We start from the raw sequence: 15,706 nt of genomic DNA, 5'->3' as shown, positions 1-15,706 counted from the left end.
GGCGCCGCTCCCATGGCCCTGCAGGTCGTGTGTTCGACTCACACCTAGAGCCGGACATCATTTTTGCTTTCTTCTGGTCATTTTCCTACCTACGGTGTCAATACAGCGCCTAATTCATGCTCCATAACATTTAGTACACATACATGACACAGCAGTCTCTCTATTACGTAAACCCAATCTTCCCCGCCTCGCTTAGTCTTGCGGGGAAGTTCGTCTGTCTTCATGACTCCATGCGGATTCGCGTTCTAGATGCAACCTCAACTCACTTGGCGCGGCTCTCACTGCGAAACCGGCTTATCCCACCAGGTCTAAGATGGTCAAATTCTCCAGACGGAAAGGACCATTTACTGTAGCCGTGCTAGCCTAGCAATGCGGCCCACCAGGTACTCAACTTCACGACAAAAAGCGTGCCAGCCTTGCGCTGCCGCCAAAGCCAAATGCGACCGGAAAGCTGTGGCATGTTCCCGGTGCCACCAGCGGGGCCTCCCATGTCTCTATCCACAGGCTCGGACGATCCCTTCATCCGCGCCGGGTGCTGCCGGTCTTCGTACAGTGGCCGAAGCCGAGGTCGATACGAACCGCGCAGCAATTACGATATCCGCAGCTGTGGAAACGATCGCGGTGTTCTCGCCGTTTCGAACGGTTGCGCCAGACAAAAGAAGCGCTTTATCTTGTGCGGGCGATCTGTCGGCTACAGAAACTGCTCAATCAGAGGAGGAGGCTCTGGGGCCTGATCTGCTCGACTTCTCGGACATGAATATCGTCTGCACCATCAATGCTGATGACATTGCCAATCGATGGCTGAATAACTTTGTCCCAATGCCGGAGCAACAGGCAAAGAACTACACGCCAAGGATATCAGCTTTCATTCAGAGGATTCTAGAATCCTACGCAGAATCTTCCGTCCGTGGCCGCAATGTCCCCCCTTTTGTGCATTGGTCCCAGGTAACTCTGCCATCAAGCCACCCATTATCAACTTGCTTTTCCGTCATTCGAAGATGCAACAAGGATGATATGGTAGAAGCTGAGGTAGTAGCCAATGAACTCAAGTTAGAGATGGCAAGGCTTTTTCAGCAACACGCAACATACAATGACATGACTCTCCTTGCAGCATTTCAAGCATATCTCATTTACGCCATGGTCATCTTTTTTAAATTTGGGAGAGCTTACTACCCGTTCTTACGCGAGGCCATGATGAACACCCAGGAACTCGCGTGTGCGACGGCGAGGAAGGGACTCACGTGTGTTTCCGAAGAAGATGAAACGCGTCCCAGGTGGGAATGCTGGATTGCGGCTGAGGCCAAGAGGAGAACGCTGTTCACGATGTGCCTTTTCGATAGCGCTCTATTAACACATGACGGCCTCCCAACCCACCTTGCCACCGAGCTACGCGGTCTATCAGCGCCAGCATCCAAAGCCTTGTGGGAGGCTCGAACGCGGCATGATTGGATGGATGGATATGACTTCCAGCAGGCTGAACGGCCAGAGAGTTGGCTGACCATTGACGAATTATGGCCTATGCCTGGAGATTTCAGCGAGGATGAAATCACTCATAGGCGTATGAGAGTCAATGCATGGCTGGAGGACCTAGACGAGTTTGGTGTAATGATATATGCTGTGACCAGCGGTACACACGGTACCTGATTCTGACCAAAGGCGTTTGCTATTCACATCGAGGCCAGGTGTCCAAAATACGTATGATAATCTCTCCGGACCGGTCTTCTGGATGTAACTCCCGCAAGTATGGGGTTAGCATAATTGACCCCTCAGACTATCGTAATTGTCTCTTCCTCGACATGTGCGAACCAGTTTCGGAACGGATATTCTTCTGTGCGACAGAAGCCAATACGGCGGAACTCTTGCTGCTGGTCCGTCGGCTCTAGCAGCAGCCCGTACCAACGGCTTGGCTCCTTGGCTCTTCTTGATACCTGTAAGTAATAGAGAGACTTATCGTTACCACGGTAATCCGTGTCGAACACTGCTAATCCGACCATGACCCCGTCTTCTTTGAGGAAATCAATAGCTAACTCCTTCCGACAGGTTGAAAACCTCTGATAACTCGGAGCTTCCGGATCTTCTCTTGGATCAGCCCGTCTGAGTTTTCCATTCAACTGCAGGTATCCTGATCTCAACATGCCCCTCGAGTCCAGGCCGAGTGGCATCGTCTCTGCTTGAATGATCCTCACCGCGACCTCCATCTCGTTCCCCGAAGGCAGAATGCTTGCAATTTCGGGCATTGTGACAGCACCTTCTAGAGACGCCCAGCTCCAACTCGGGGCGCGGAAGCCATCAGACGGAGCTTCAAGCCAATTCTCGCTTCTCCTCCAAAGCAACCCATAGTGCAAGTGGTTCTCCCATAACCCGGCAAGGTACCGCTGCCCGGTACATTCCTCCATCACTTTGGCAAGACCGGAAAGCGCTGGTAGTCTATCATAAGACTTGGTGATGCCTCTTCTGCTGTATGCCGACACCATATCGTACCAGTCCCACACAAACTCTGATGACGATAGGCGTCCTTGCGCGAAGGGGTGTGAAAGGTGAAGGCGCTCGTCCCATACGAGCTTTTGCACAGTGAATGCATCAGTCGGAACCCCATCTTCTGCCAGACGAGATTCCCGGCATTCCCAGAGAAGTTGATCTGAGTCATAGTGTATCATTCGCGCAGATAGAAGGCGTTCCTGGGTCACCCACGCTCGTGTATGTAGGATACTTTGGGGCAGGTGGCTGAAGTCACGCGGTCGAGGTCGTATGAACACTGGGAAAGACTCAGGTCTATCACTAGTTCTCCGAGTACATTTGACTTGAACATGGTTTGAAGTCGAACGTGGCAAGAAGCAACCCCCCGTCGAGTCTGCGGAGGCTGAGGCTGCAATAGTCAGATATGATGAGGCATAAATGGTGCCCATCTTGACGCTCTCGAGTTCCCAGTCTTCTTTGGAGTCCTGTACAATGCAGAGCGAGTCGATCCATATGTATTGCACACCAAGCGATCTCGTTATCAATACTGCGTCCCGGAACGTCGGAGGCAAGATGGATAGTGGCAATGACTTGATATGGTCATTGATGGTCTCGCTGGTGGTACGGATGACAGGATGAGAGCCCCAGCAGTGGCTCAATGTCATATAGCGGCCAGCTTCTCCGTTCGTGGCAGTGAGCTGAGGTTCCTCCACTCCCTCGACACCAACATCTACAACTCGTGTAGGTAGAGTCGTAGGTGCTGAATGGCAGCTATGATTTTCGTCGCATTCGCGGACCCAATCTTTCACGAGGTTAATTTGCTCAGAGGGAGGCTTGATAGGTCTGCCCACGATGGATTTCTCTAGGCTGGCAAGCCCGTCATTGGGGTAGAAGCTGAAATAGCAGTAAGCTCTCGGGCTCAGGCGATCGCAACGAACTTTGACCCAAAAGAGACCACGAGACTCGTAGTTCTCATCTGTGTACTGAACACCCCGTAAGATAACAGGCGAATCCGGGTCATTCCAAGCCGCTTGGTCTACATTGACTCCCTCGCTCTGGAGCTTCTCAGTGATGGATCTATGGAAAAGTCTACACAGATCGCATGAGGAGACATTTCGCTCAAGGTCGGCAATTGATGAATGAAGACTAATGTCCTGGACTTCGTCTTCGTCGTCAACTAGATCGGCAAGATCGAGCTGACAGCAATCTTGACAAAGAGACATAGCTGAAGGCTCGTACACGACAACATATTTTGACAGAGGTCACAATGAAAAGAAGGAAGAATCGAGTTCTGAGGGATTTACTGGGACGCCCCGCTGCAAACCAACAGCTCCAGGGCGCCATCCGTGGTGAATAATTCAGGAGCCTTGGAGTTCATGCAGCTCTGCATATGCGCACCGCAGGGTTACATTCGGCTGGCCTATCGTCTGCTCCAATCGATTCACTGGATAAGTTTGGGTTCTACTGAAATGCCTAGAGTGTATGGAAGCACCAAGAACTATGGACTGCCGAATTGAAAGAATGTTTAGCCACTTGGTAGAAGTCTTGGACTCAAGAGGCCTGCGTGAGCTTCCGCGGGGGGAGATCGTTGGCAGCAACCATGCGATCGAAAGCGGTGATCGTTTTTGGTCATTCTCAACTTCTCCTTGAACCCGACGGACCGAAATTTTCCGGACACACTGCTCGAGTTCTCTGCAGAAGAAATACGCGACCTCCACAGTCAGCGTCCAAGATGCGGCCGGTAGCTCACGGTGTTCGAGGTGGAATTTGACACATGGTCTCACAGTCATATTTATGTTCTTCCCATCAGTTCTAGACAAGAGAACCTATTGGAATTTCGGTCAAAATATATCAGAAAGTGGCTGAAGGCAGGGTTAAAACCCATGCTGAGCTCCCTCGACCGGAGGCGCTCCATTCGGCCCGAAGCAATCGAAGATAACTGGCTATCGCTCAACCCATGATATTGGGATTTCATTATTTAGCTGCATTGAAAGCTTCTCCATTAGGATAATCTGGTCTCACAGATGGAAGGTAGCTTAATTGTGAGACTTTCCAAGAGTATCTTGCATTGAGTCTGTGTAACTACTTACTTATGTTGTTACGAGTGTAGCTGGTAGCTGCCGCATTTCAATGAACTTGATTTCAGCTTCAGATCTATTCAAAGAACCAGTAGAAGCCAGAATAGTTGATTGCAGTACCCTTGGCATTCTTACATTCAGAGAACTTCGACAATCCAAAATTTCCAGTGCCCTGATATAGCTATAACCCTAAGGCATAACCTCACACCTCCTACTTAGCTCTACTACTCCTAACCATATATCATTCGCTACTCCAGTCTACTTGGGGCAAGAACCAGTGTAGTGCTCGCAGTTTGCCTTGAAGGACGGATCCCGCACTTGCTTGCCGTTCTCAATCTTGGGGTATAGCCTAGCGCAGTCGGCATCAGTGATGGTGTGGCTCATGATACACTGCGATGGAAGAATTAGCACATCCTTCTGAGGGCCCAAGGCTAGATAATAGTGTCCTCGAAGCTTACGCCATTGATGTTGCGCGCGTTGTCGTGGTAGACCGCCCCCCCGAAAGCCTTACAGACATGGATAGCTGCTGCAATAGTTGGCTGGTTGACGTTGAAGCAGTTACACATGTAGGCATTGGCAGTTGCCGCGCCGCTGTAAATGACCATTAGATATATCCAAGTCCTAGGGAGTGCGACTACGCGGGTACAACTTACAGAGAGGCGAGAGAGATGGACTGAAGGAACTTCATGGTTTTCAGAGGATGAACGTTTGTAACAAAGGTAGATTTATAACGGTGGTAGTGGTCGAGGATATAAGATATGGCTGACTAGACTATGGGAAGCTGGCGAGCTTATATACTCACGACAGCACCGCGTTGAAGATTCCATGGACTCATTGGCATGTCATATGACGAGAATGATAATAGCGAAGATAGAAATCCTATTGCCAACTGAGTCAGACTGGTTTGGTTGGGAGAGACCCTCGTCGGAGTTGGGAAGTTAGACATCCCGCAGGGCACTAAACTATTCCCAGTTCGCGGTTTAATTCTAACTTCGTCGTATGCGCGCACAACGCCGGATAAACTGTCTTACGAAATGAAAAGTTCAAGAGTTTTGGATTGTATCTGGCCATCGAATTTCTTCAGGCTTTTCGTATTTTGCAAAACTTTCCAAAAGTTCTTTAACGTACCCAAGCTAGCTAGATTATCCCACAACTATCCCACCGGTCTTCAGGAATACTCTCTTGAAAACAACAGTAGGAATTAGACTAGCTCTTCTTCGTAAAAGAAACTTCGGTGTCTAATTTGAAGATCCTGAAGACGGAGGCTAAACGGTTTTAGCCTATAAGGCGTATTATCAAACCTTTGCAATGAAGTCTTGAATTATCGCAACAATTGGACTAAACACGAGCTGAGGTATCCTGAAGATAAAAAGACGATGATTTCATCTCTTTCTACTATATATCCATCATCTCATCACTCGCATATTCACTCAACCTATAGTATCATAGCCCGATGACCATTGTCCACTACCAAAATGAAGACATCGAACCTCGTTACCGCCCTTGCCCTCGGCGTGATTGCCTACGGGATGCCTGCCACCGAATGTCTCGCCACCGAATGTCTCGCCACCGAAGAGATCAAGCAAGCAGACAAGAGCCAGATCCATTTACTGTTTATGTAGAAGCCAACTGACAATCTTCAGCCCCGGATTCTTGGAGTCCTGCGCCAGCTGATCCGATCATTCTCGGGAGCCTTGCTTCTATCGCCATGACCAGTGGGTGTCACCTAACCCATGATCAGTGTAGAACGAGTTCTGACGCGTTGTACTAGATGCTGAGCCCCTAGCTGGCAACGTCAACATCAAGGAACGTGGTAACGCCCCCGTCACCATCGCCGGTGCAACCTTCCATCCCGCCTGGCTTCCTCGAGTCCGTCCTGCCGCCCAGGTTATCACGGTTGCAGGCCATGCGGTCTTGATGACGGCTTGGGTCGATGCCCAGAACCGCATTTGCATCATTCTCGATGCAGCTTTCCCAGGAAGACCATATTCTCAAGTTCAGCAGTTCCGCGTCATGAACTTGCGCTGATGTTATTTCTAATTAGGTTTCCACAGCACCATCACAGCTGGTGTGCAGAACCTGCACAATCATCTACGTGTTCTGCCTCATATCTTTGAGCTGGGAAAGACCTACGTCGCTTCGGACAACGGGGGCGAAATCGAGCCTGCCGATACCTGGCAATGGTTCTAGTTCAAATGAGCACCTTCAACGGTGGCGTAGCCTGGGGCTTGCGCCCTGTTATAGGAGACCAGCTACCACATTATATTTCAAGACAAATCGGAGAATTATCACTCGACGCATCATATTAGGTTTTTAGATAGTGAGAACCAACGTAGGTATCTATCCTAGAGTTCGTCGTGATAGTAGAATTCAACATGCTACTAAATGAATTTTTCCTACAATAAAATCCTTCAAGAATTCGATGATGTTCGAGTAAGTTGAAGCTCGACATGCGAGTGCTTTCTACTTACACAAGCGTTTAATCATGTCATGTGACAAGTATAACTCACGGACGTGCTGTTATACACTAGAAAGCCGTCGGATTATTCTTCAGTCAGATTCGATGTCGTTGAAGTTGCTGGAAATGAGTTCGGTAAAGCCCCTTGAGTTCTGATCACTGTCTCAATGGCCAATTGATGTCTCCCCACATGTCGTTTTCTCATATGTACCTTTTGGCATAAGCCCAAAGTCCGTATGTTGAACTAGAAATACGCTCACACATGCAGTTCTGTGCTTTATCTACCTCAAAAGTGAAGCCTTGGTACTTGGTTCGACAACAGCTCTATCATACACTGCAGCAAATGTTTCCGAGAGCTCTGATGATGGTTCGGAAATAATTGAGTAAAGGCTCTTTTGGTGATAGCCGCTCCTTTGTTTGCTTCGTCGTGTGTTGCTTAGATAGTCCAGTCCAGATGAGTAATTCAATCGAATACTGTTGTGAAAATAGAGAGCGGGTAATGTAAACAATGCCAAACATAAGTACTTAAGCTATTGTCAAGGTCAAGTTGAACGACCATGCCTGCAATCTTACTAGGCTAAACGACTAACTGGACAGTGGACCAGTATCAGAACTTCGGAAGTTGTTCAGCTTTGCTGCGTGCTGACTGATTTATATCGAGCCAATTCTGAGACTCTGAGTTCTCGGAAAGGCATGAAGCTCAGTCGTTCCGATAGAATGCTATTGATTCCCAATTCGAAAGTGCTGTCAAAGCCATGCTTTCAATTACTCTTAAGTGTGTTTTGTTGAGAAGTTGGCTAACTTGAAGGCCCGATTAGAGGCGCTTGCCATTGATTCACGAACCTCTCGAGGTTGAAGACATTCAATTCAGATTAGTAGATGGAAGTCGTTGCAACCCGGCGATTCTGAAGTGATCTCTGCATGTGACGGTAGCAGTTTGTGCTAACGACAAAGACATGAGCCGCAACGAAGGTGACGAAGGTCTATGGTCTAAGATATGTTGTAGTCTGATTGATAATCGTGCAGTGGATTCTAACGCTGTTTGTAAAACTACCATGTAAATTGGCGGTCAAACTTGCATGTCGAAGCGAACGCGAGCATGCAAGTCAACTGTAGACTGAAATTTCCCCGCATGCTCGATTGCGACCTCTCCCGTCGGCGAATAGCGCAAGCGCTCGCCGACTTGCGCCAGTAATTATTGCCGACCGGACTTCATGGGTAGCTCGCATCGGCTACAGTAACTTCCGAGCCCAGAGTCGCATCAATTCAACGGCAACATTTGCATGCTGAGAGAGCTGGACTTGACTTCGAAAACGAAAAGGCGAAGCTAAGGAGTTAGCAAACTCTTGGCTTTCTATTGCGACGCAGTGCTTGGTGTGATCAGCGGGAGAGGGGCTTTCGGCTCAACGTGACCGGTCTCGTACTCCGTGTAGATCAGATTTCCGTGCAAATCTCAGACTCTGTGAGGCTCTTCGAGACTCTTGGCCGGGCTGTGCATGTTAGAGGACGTCTTTCAATGCTATGCCTCCGTCTTAAATAATGGCCATAACATGGCGTCATAACATATGGATAAAAGGAAGATTTTCCAGTGGAAACGACAGCTCTTTGAGCCAAGAAATAACGTGCCACCTAGTTCAACAGCTTTGCAACACGATCTCGGCCCTGAGTCAAAGCGCGTGCGGGAAACGGTGCGGAGGATGATGAACAGGAGCTTACTCCGCCCGAACGCCGACGAGCAACCAAAAGGAAGCTGGAAACAGTTGTTAATCGGGTGGGGTTGCCCCCGCTCCAAGTGATTGCCAGCAGGATGTCGCGAGAGGTGATGAGAGTCAATGACAGGGAAAGTTTTGGCGAGGTCGTATCAACCGCACACGTGCTCCGCCTGACCTTCCATTCAAGCTCCTAATATGCTGCCGACGACTTATTAGAGAACTTTTTCGTTTGTCCGTTGCCAATTACGATCCGAAACCCCTCTTACTGCCTGACTCTTGGCCTGTCTCCAGTGCGAGAAACACAAAACCCGCGCCATCTAGACTCTTGTCTGTCATGTACGGCAAAACCTTCCCCTCTTCTGGAAAACTCGTCTGATCCTACCATCATCTCGCTTATTCTTTGCTCAAAAATCCCTCGTTTACCCCTGTCTCTACTAAGATTTCTGCCAATCCCCAAGCTAGTCTTCATCTTTCTCGCCTCCCCCTTCCCGTTTTCTGCAAGCTTCACACCTCTAGCTACTCTTGATAATCAACCAGAGCTCCTGCGAATGCTCTCTCAAACTGCCAAGCCTGCATCATGTGCTGTTCGTTGGTTTCTGAGGCTGACCTGGACCGTATCCCGGCGGGTCATCTCTCCACACACACGGTGCTATGCCTGCTTGTTTAAGCTTGTCAGGACGATTTCCCGGCCCCAATCTACCTAATTCGGGCTTATCAGATGAGATCAGAAATATCGGTTCCTCAGTAATATGTCTCTTGGAGTGTGGCAGTGCTGGTCCGGCCGGGGGTTGAGTTCTTTTGCTTTTGCCGCTCTGTCGGAAAGTGGAGAGCTATGATGAAGGTGAGGTTGGATGGCCATGCTTGGAAGAGGTAGCCCGGCGAAAGCTGCCCCCGGAAGAGTATTCATATTCTCTGGGCGCCGCTTATTCGGCACGTCTTGCTTTCGAGCTCGACAGCACTTTCTCTTTTTCTACCGGGCCATACATGACATCCCTTCATGATGGCTGACAAGTTTCTCAGCCCCAACCCCCCCCCACATGCGGACTCCCATTCGCGGGCCACGAGTGATGCCGATACCATTGCTCCGGATGGGTCCAACCCGTTTCTCACGCCGTCCGGCACAACCGCTGCTCCTAGTACTGCTGGTGCGAGCCTCGACCTAGAAGACGTTGAATCATCTTTGAAGCCCGATCCTGGCACGGAACGCGACTTTCACGTGGACAACAACCCATTTGCCTTTTCCCCTGGGCAACTCAATAAACTGCTGAACCCGAAGTCAATTTCAGCATTTAGGGCGCTCGGCGGGCTCCGAGGCATTGCTCGTGGCGTTCAGACCGACGTACGAAGCGGCCTCAGCGTTGACGAAGCAGGCGTCCGATCCAGAATCAGCTTCAATGAAGCAGTCGACAGCCACAACGAAAGCAAACCGGCTTCGCCATCAACCGAGAAGCATGTACCGTCTTCTGGGGCACCATTCGTGGATCGTACTCGCATTTATGGTCGCAATGTACTGCCGCCAAAGAAGCCCAAGTCGATCTGGAAGCTGATGTGGATTGCGTTCAACGAAACGGTACTTATCCTCTTGACGGTTGCCGGAGTCATCTCTTTGGCACTCGGACTATACGAGACCCTCGGCGTGGAAAGGCCTGCAGGCGCACCGGCTTCCGTCGATTGGGTCGAGGGCGTCGCTATCTGCGCTGCGGTCATCATCGTCGTCCTCGTCGGATCCCACAACGACTGGCAGAAGGAGAAGGCATTCGTCAGGCTGAATACCAAGAAGGATGACCGTCAAGTCAAGGTTATTCGCTCCGGAAAATCAGTCATGATCAACGTCAACGAGATCCTTGTGGGCGAGGTGCTCCATTTGGAGCCTGGCGATATGGTTCCTGCTGATGGCATACTCATTGAAGGACACGAAGTCAAGTGCGACGAATCTTCGGCTACTGGTGAATCCGATGTTCTGAAGAAGACTGCTGGCGATCAAGTTATGAAGCTTCTGGACTCAAAACACAACAATCATGACGACCTGGACCCCTTTATCATCTCAGGATCCAAGGTTCTTGAAGGTGTGTCCTCCATTCCTCAATCCTTAGACTAAGCTGACAGACCGCAGGCATGGGAACCTACGTTTGCACTTCCGTTGGTGTCCACAGCAGCTTCGGCAAAATCATGATGTCCGTACGATACGATATCGAAGCCACACCTCTCCAGAAAAAGCTCGAGCGACTTGCTATCGCCATTGCCAAGCTCGGTGGAGGTGCATCTGCTCTGATGTTCTTCATTTTGCTTTTCAGATTCGTTGCCAGTCTCCCTGGCGATGACAGATCGCCCGCCGACAAGGCGTCAACCTTTATGGACTTGCTTGTTGTGGCCATTGCTATCATTGCCGTTGCAGTACCTGAAGGCTTGCCGTTGGCCGTCACCCTCGCTCTCGCGTTCGCTACTACGAAGCTGCTAAAGGAGAACAACCTCGTTCGTGTTCTTCGATCTTGCGAAACCATGGGTAACGCAACAACGATCTGCTCGGATAAAACAGGCACTCTGGTATGATTAATCTTCTCTGACGTGAAATGACCATCATCTGATGAGGGTACAGACAACAAACAAGATGACAGTTGTGGCTGGCACCTTCTCCACCACCAGCTTCACAGCTCTGGCTCAGTCCGACAACGAGAAGACCTCGGGAACCCCTCACGTAACTGCATGGGCTGCTAGCTTACCTACAAAAACCAAAGAACTCATCGTTCAGTCGGTTGCCGTAAACTCCACGGCCTTTGAGGGCCAAGAGGATGGTCAGGCAACTTTCATCGGATCCAAGACCGAGACAGCCCTTCTCCAATTGGCGAAGGATCACCTGGGTCTCCAATCACTTGCTGAAGCCCGCGCCAACGAGCAAGTCGTGCAGATGCTTCCCTTCGATTCCGGAAGGAAATGTATGGCCGCAGTGATCAAACTTGGTGACGCCTCGAAGGGATATCGTGTACTGGTCAAGGGTGCCTCCGAGATTATGCTTCAGTACTGTTCGTCCAAAACTCATCTGGAGACTTTGACCGAGGGGCCCATGACGGTCACTGAGAGACAGTCACTCGAATCAACCATCAACGAATACGCTCGCCGGTCCCTCCGGACCATTGGCATTGTGTACAAGGACTACCCTCAGTGGCCGCCTGTAAATATACCTTCAGAAGATGGACACGTCAAGCTCGAGGCTCTGCTGGCACCATCTGACTTGGTATTCCTAGGCATTGTTGGAATTCAAGATCCCGTCCGAGAAGGTGTTCCCGAGGCGGTCAGGCTTGCGCAGCATGCTGGTGTCACTGTCCGCATGGTTACTGGAGACAACATCGTCACCGCTCAAGCTATCGCGACTGAGTGCGGTATCTTCACGGGCTCTCAAGGGGTGATCATGGAAGGACCGGCATTTAGGAAGCTTTCCGAAGAGGACATGAACAGCATCCTTCCTAAGTTACAGGTATTGGCTCGTTCGTCTCCTGAAGACAAGCGGATTCTCGTAACGAGGTTGAAGGCGCTCGGGGAGACGGTCGCTGTCACAGGTGACGGTACGAACGATGCCCCCGCCCTGAAGGCTGCAGATGTTGGCTTCTCTATGGGTATCTCGGGTACTGAAGTTGCCAAGGAGGCTTCCGCGATCGTGCTTATGGACGATAACTTCGCATCAATCGTCACTGCACTCAAGTGGGGTCGTGCAGTCAACGATGCCGTCCAAAAGTTTCTCCAAGTAAGTTTCTGTTCACATGAGGCGATCAATCACCTGGCCGTCGCGCCCGAGGACAGCTTTCAAGTCTTAGTACCAGGTCACTGACTCATTGTCGTGTAGTTTCAAATTACCGTCAACATCACTGCCGTCCTATTGGCATTCATCACAGCCATGTATGACCCTCACATGGAGCCGGTGCTGAAGGCTGTTCAACTGCTTTGGGTCAACCTTATCATGGACACTTTCGCCGCGCTTGCACTTGCAACGGATCCTCCGACGGACAAGATTCTTGACCGACCTCCTCAAAGAAAAGATGCTCCATTGATTACAATCAATGTAAGTTCACTCCTCTCGCTGACTCCTGCGAGCATAGCTAACGACCGACTTTAGATGTGGAAGATGATCATTGGACAAGCTATTTTCCAACTTATCATCACACTCACACTTTATTTCGCTGGCCCCGAGATTCTCAACTATGACAGAAATAGCGAAGATCAAATGTTGCAACTCGATACAGTCATTTTCAACACATTTGTTTGGATGCAGATCTTCAACGAATTTAACAATCGGCGACTTGATAATAAGTTCAATGTTCTCGAGGGCGTTCACCGCAACCAGTTCTTTATCTTCATCAACCTCTTGATGGTTGGTCTCCAAGTCGGAATCGTGTTCATTGGCGGTCGCGTCTTCGAGATCAAGGAAGGTGGCCTCGATGGAACTCAGTGGGCAATCTCCATTGTGATTGCGCTCATGTCTTTGCCCTGGGGTGTGCTGGTCCGTATCTTCCCAGATATCTGGTTCGAAAGGGTTGCTGTTTTCGTCGGAAAGCCTTTTGCACTGGTATACAGATTCCTTGGGAAGATGTTCGCTCCTGTCGGCCGGTTATTCAAGCGAAAGCGACGTGAGACTACCGCGGCAGACGAGGAAGTACCCGCTACGGTTGTGATCGCTCCCCCTGAAGAAAAGGGGCAATAGCTTGATGACAGAACTACGGAGTGTATGTAGGAAGTCGTATGGCATGCGAAAGGAGAGAAATGCGGCCTTTAACTCAAGACACGGCGTGTGTCTGTGTGAAAATTGTTTTTTAGCAGATGGTCCAGGTTGACAGTCTTGTGGTACAGGGGTATTCTTCAAGAAGCCATCGATGGCGTCTTTTTTACAGCGAGTGACTGGGTTAGTGTAAAAGCGGTGGGACACATGATGACTTCGGACCGGAAAGACTGTCGCTACTTGAAGTACTTGGGATAAAGGTAATCATAAGAATAAGAGAATAAAAATTATTAAAAACTTCAAATGACGTATTTCATTCAATGATGCTTGTTATGAGATCTCACAAACCTGAACAGCACAACTGGAATAGCGATGAAGGGGCGGACCAAGACTTCAAGGCATTCTCCGTCCACAAATATGGCAAGGGCCGTTCGTCTCTGCTGTGAACTCCCCACGACTGAATTCGTCGATCACTATGTTTTTAGAAACGACAGCACCCTCGTCAAATAGTATGATATTGGTTGCATCTATGCCAGACAACCGGCCACAATGAATTTGGGACAGACGGTAAGGGCCTAGCTGCTTTCATTCAAAGGAAATTACGGCTCTCATAGCACCACTCATCAAAGTAGGTACAGCTTAAACAACGGCCTTGCATCGAAAATCACTCAACTCCACTGCCTCAGAAGACGACTCTTGATTATAGTGATTTTTGAACGGCCTGGGCCGACAAGTGAGCAAACGATGTGTATTCTAAGAGTTCTCGACTCCTTTAACGACAACGGGGAAACTTCCATCCGAAACAAGCTGGTCCGCGTTCCAGAACAGGAGGTAGGTATCTTCCCATTCGGAGGGCTTCGCCCAGAACTGTGCCTCCAGCTGCGAGTTGTTGTTGTACACGAGCTGTGTCGCAAACAACGCCCATCCATAGGTAGTCTGGTTGACCGTGACTGCCTTAGGGGTTTGAGTAAGGCCCATTGCATTATCATCGCTGTCGCTGATGGTCAAAGAGCCAGCAGAAGTTCCGTTCACGAACGTGGCGTTAACCTTCCAGTTCTCTCCCGTGATGGATGGGAGATCCCAAGTGATCGGGGCAAGATTGGCATTGGCGTCGTCAGGGGTCTGAGTGATGTACAGGTAGCCTTTGTGATGAATGGAAGTCAGCAATTCCGGTTTTGTCACCATAAGATTCCCGCAACCGGGGGTTCATACCGTCATCCAGTCCATAAGCAACGGGCCACGAAGATGAGTTTGTTCCGTAAGCATAGAGTGTTGCGTTTGTTTCAGCCTTGCGCTTGATGTTGACGTTCCACGAGGGAGAGATGGCCGAGGCACAGGTGAGACCGGCCTGCAAAAGCGCAAGAACTCCAACCTTGGAAGAATACATTGTATTAAGAATAATCTGTAACGACTGGACTTGGTGGTATGGAATCTTTGAATGAGACCGTAGGCTAGAAGGATAGATAACGGCCGTGTTAAGTGAGAAACGAAGGGAACAGAGCACGTAGTTATCGCCTCACATAACAAATACTTTCCAGGTTGAATTAACCCTTAAAGACCGCGGAGTTTACCACTTACACCCAACCCACAAGGAGATGCTAAGCATTCCCCCCCACATTGCCGATTTTGAGATGCCGCTTGCCCGGTGATCGTCGTTGGTTCTTTTGACAAAGAGGGGCAGTTCCGAGCTCGTAAACGCAATCGATGCCCGCCCTCGGGAAGCACAGACAGTAAAAATAAACAAGTCAGAGTTGTCAAAGTTGTGGGTTTATTCCTGACTAGGAAAGCTCTGATGTTTTAACCCCTGGAGAAATGGGGCCGCACCGGGATCCTACATCTCAATTTCTCTTGCGGCTGTCATACTTCTAACGTTGCGGTTGCTAGTCAGCCTTATTGAGCGGCTTAAGGTAAGTTGCTAGATCCATCATCACCCGCATCTCATTTAACGGCGAATCAACCATAATGCCCACGGCCACTCTGGAAATAGACAGACCCGTCCAACCCGTTCTCACAGCCCCACTGATGCAGGCTTTCTTCTTACCTCACCGGCCGGTTTGACGTGTAGTCGACGTGTAGTCTTTCGCGGCCTACTGGGCTGAGGAGGTTATCCCGGCGCGGAATCACCGTACTATGTGGGACAACTTAGTCTCTGCGAGGCAGAAACTCTGTTTGCACCCACAAGACGATAGTCATCTTGCTCCGCATGACGCCAGAACCGACGGCAAAATCCGTCTGTTGTTGCTGCTCACCAAAGCCCACATCCCGCATCATGAAAGGGGAAGAGATTCAACTG

At 49.9% G+C, this 15,706-nt stretch overlaps 6 protein-coding genes across 6 annotated transcripts; 3 read left to right on the top strand and 3 right to left on the bottom strand.

Moving 5' to 3' along the window:
* Nucleotides 1-65: 65 nt before the first annotated feature.
* BDP55DRAFT_684746 (uncharacterized protein) lies at nt 66-1,869 on the top strand. Its single transcript, XM_060576418.1, has 2 exons — nt 66-85; nt 144-1,869. The coding sequence occupies exon 2, from the start codon at nt 370-372 to the stop codon at nt 1,642-1,644; it is 1,275 nt and encodes a 424-aa protein (XP_060422448.1). The 5' UTR covers nt 66-85; nt 144-369; the 3' UTR covers nt 1,645-1,869.
* On the bottom strand, nt 1,767-3,680 carry BDP55DRAFT_698818 (heterokaryon incompatibility protein; the record flags this gene model as incomplete). Its single annotated transcript, XM_060577822.1, has 1 exon — nt 1,767-3,680. One exon carries the CDS (start codon nt 3,678-3,680, stop codon nt 1,767-1,769), a length of 1,914 nt encoding a protein of 637 aa, XP_060422447.1.
* Nucleotides 3,681-4,793: 1,113 nt separating this feature from the next.
* Nucleotides 4,794-5,223, bottom strand: BDP55DRAFT_734694 (uncharacterized protein; the record flags this gene model as incomplete). The annotated part of the gene is made up of 3 exons (XM_060580235.1): nt 4,794-4,925; nt 4,994-5,126; nt 5,189-5,223. The coding sequence occupies 3 exons, from the start codon at nt 5,221-5,223 to the stop codon at nt 4,794-4,796; spliced, it is 300 nt and encodes a 99-aa protein (XP_060422446.1).
* A 787-nt stretch (nt 5,224-6,010) lies between these two features.
* BDP55DRAFT_638500 (uncharacterized protein) lies at nt 6,011-6,563 on the top strand (the record flags this gene model as incomplete). Its single annotated transcript, XM_060573122.1, has 3 exons — nt 6,011-6,095; nt 6,179-6,250; nt 6,307-6,563. 3 exons carry the CDS (start codon nt 6,011-6,013, stop codon nt 6,561-6,563), a joined length of 414 nt encoding a protein of 137 aa, XP_060422445.1.
* Nucleotides 6,564-9,483: 2,920 nt separating this feature from the next.
* Nucleotides 9,484-13,498, top strand: BDP55DRAFT_420859 (calcium-translocating P-type ATPase). The gene is made up of 5 exons (XM_060567451.1): nt 9,484-10,771; nt 10,819-11,249; nt 11,302-12,444; nt 12,544-12,759; nt 12,814-13,498. The coding sequence occupies exons 1-5, from the start codon at nt 9,703-9,705 to the stop codon at nt 13,396-13,398; spliced, it is 3,444 nt and encodes a 1,147-aa protein (XP_060422444.1). The 5' UTR covers nt 9,484-9,702; the 3' UTR covers nt 13,399-13,498.
* A 668-nt stretch (nt 13,499-14,166) lies between these two features.
* BDP55DRAFT_734691 (uncharacterized protein) lies at nt 14,167-14,800 on the bottom strand (the record flags this gene model as incomplete). The annotated part of the gene is made up of 2 exons (XM_060580234.1): nt 14,167-14,555; nt 14,626-14,800. The coding sequence occupies 2 exons, from the start codon at nt 14,798-14,800 to the stop codon at nt 14,167-14,169; spliced, it is 564 nt and encodes a 187-aa protein (XP_060422443.1).
* Nucleotides 14,801-15,706: the final 906 nt, after the last annotated feature.

This window comes from Colletotrichum godetiae (genome assembly GCF_030913485.1).
Source record: "Colletotrichum godetiae strain CBS 193.32 chromosome Unknown BDP55scaffold_86, whole genome shotgun sequence".
Classification (NCBI taxonomy): Eukaryota; Fungi; Ascomycota; class Sordariomycetes; order Glomerellales; family Glomerellaceae; genus Colletotrichum; species Colletotrichum godetiae.
Note: the sequence above shows the minus strand (reverse complement) of the source record. Positions and strands in the feature narration are given on the sequence as shown.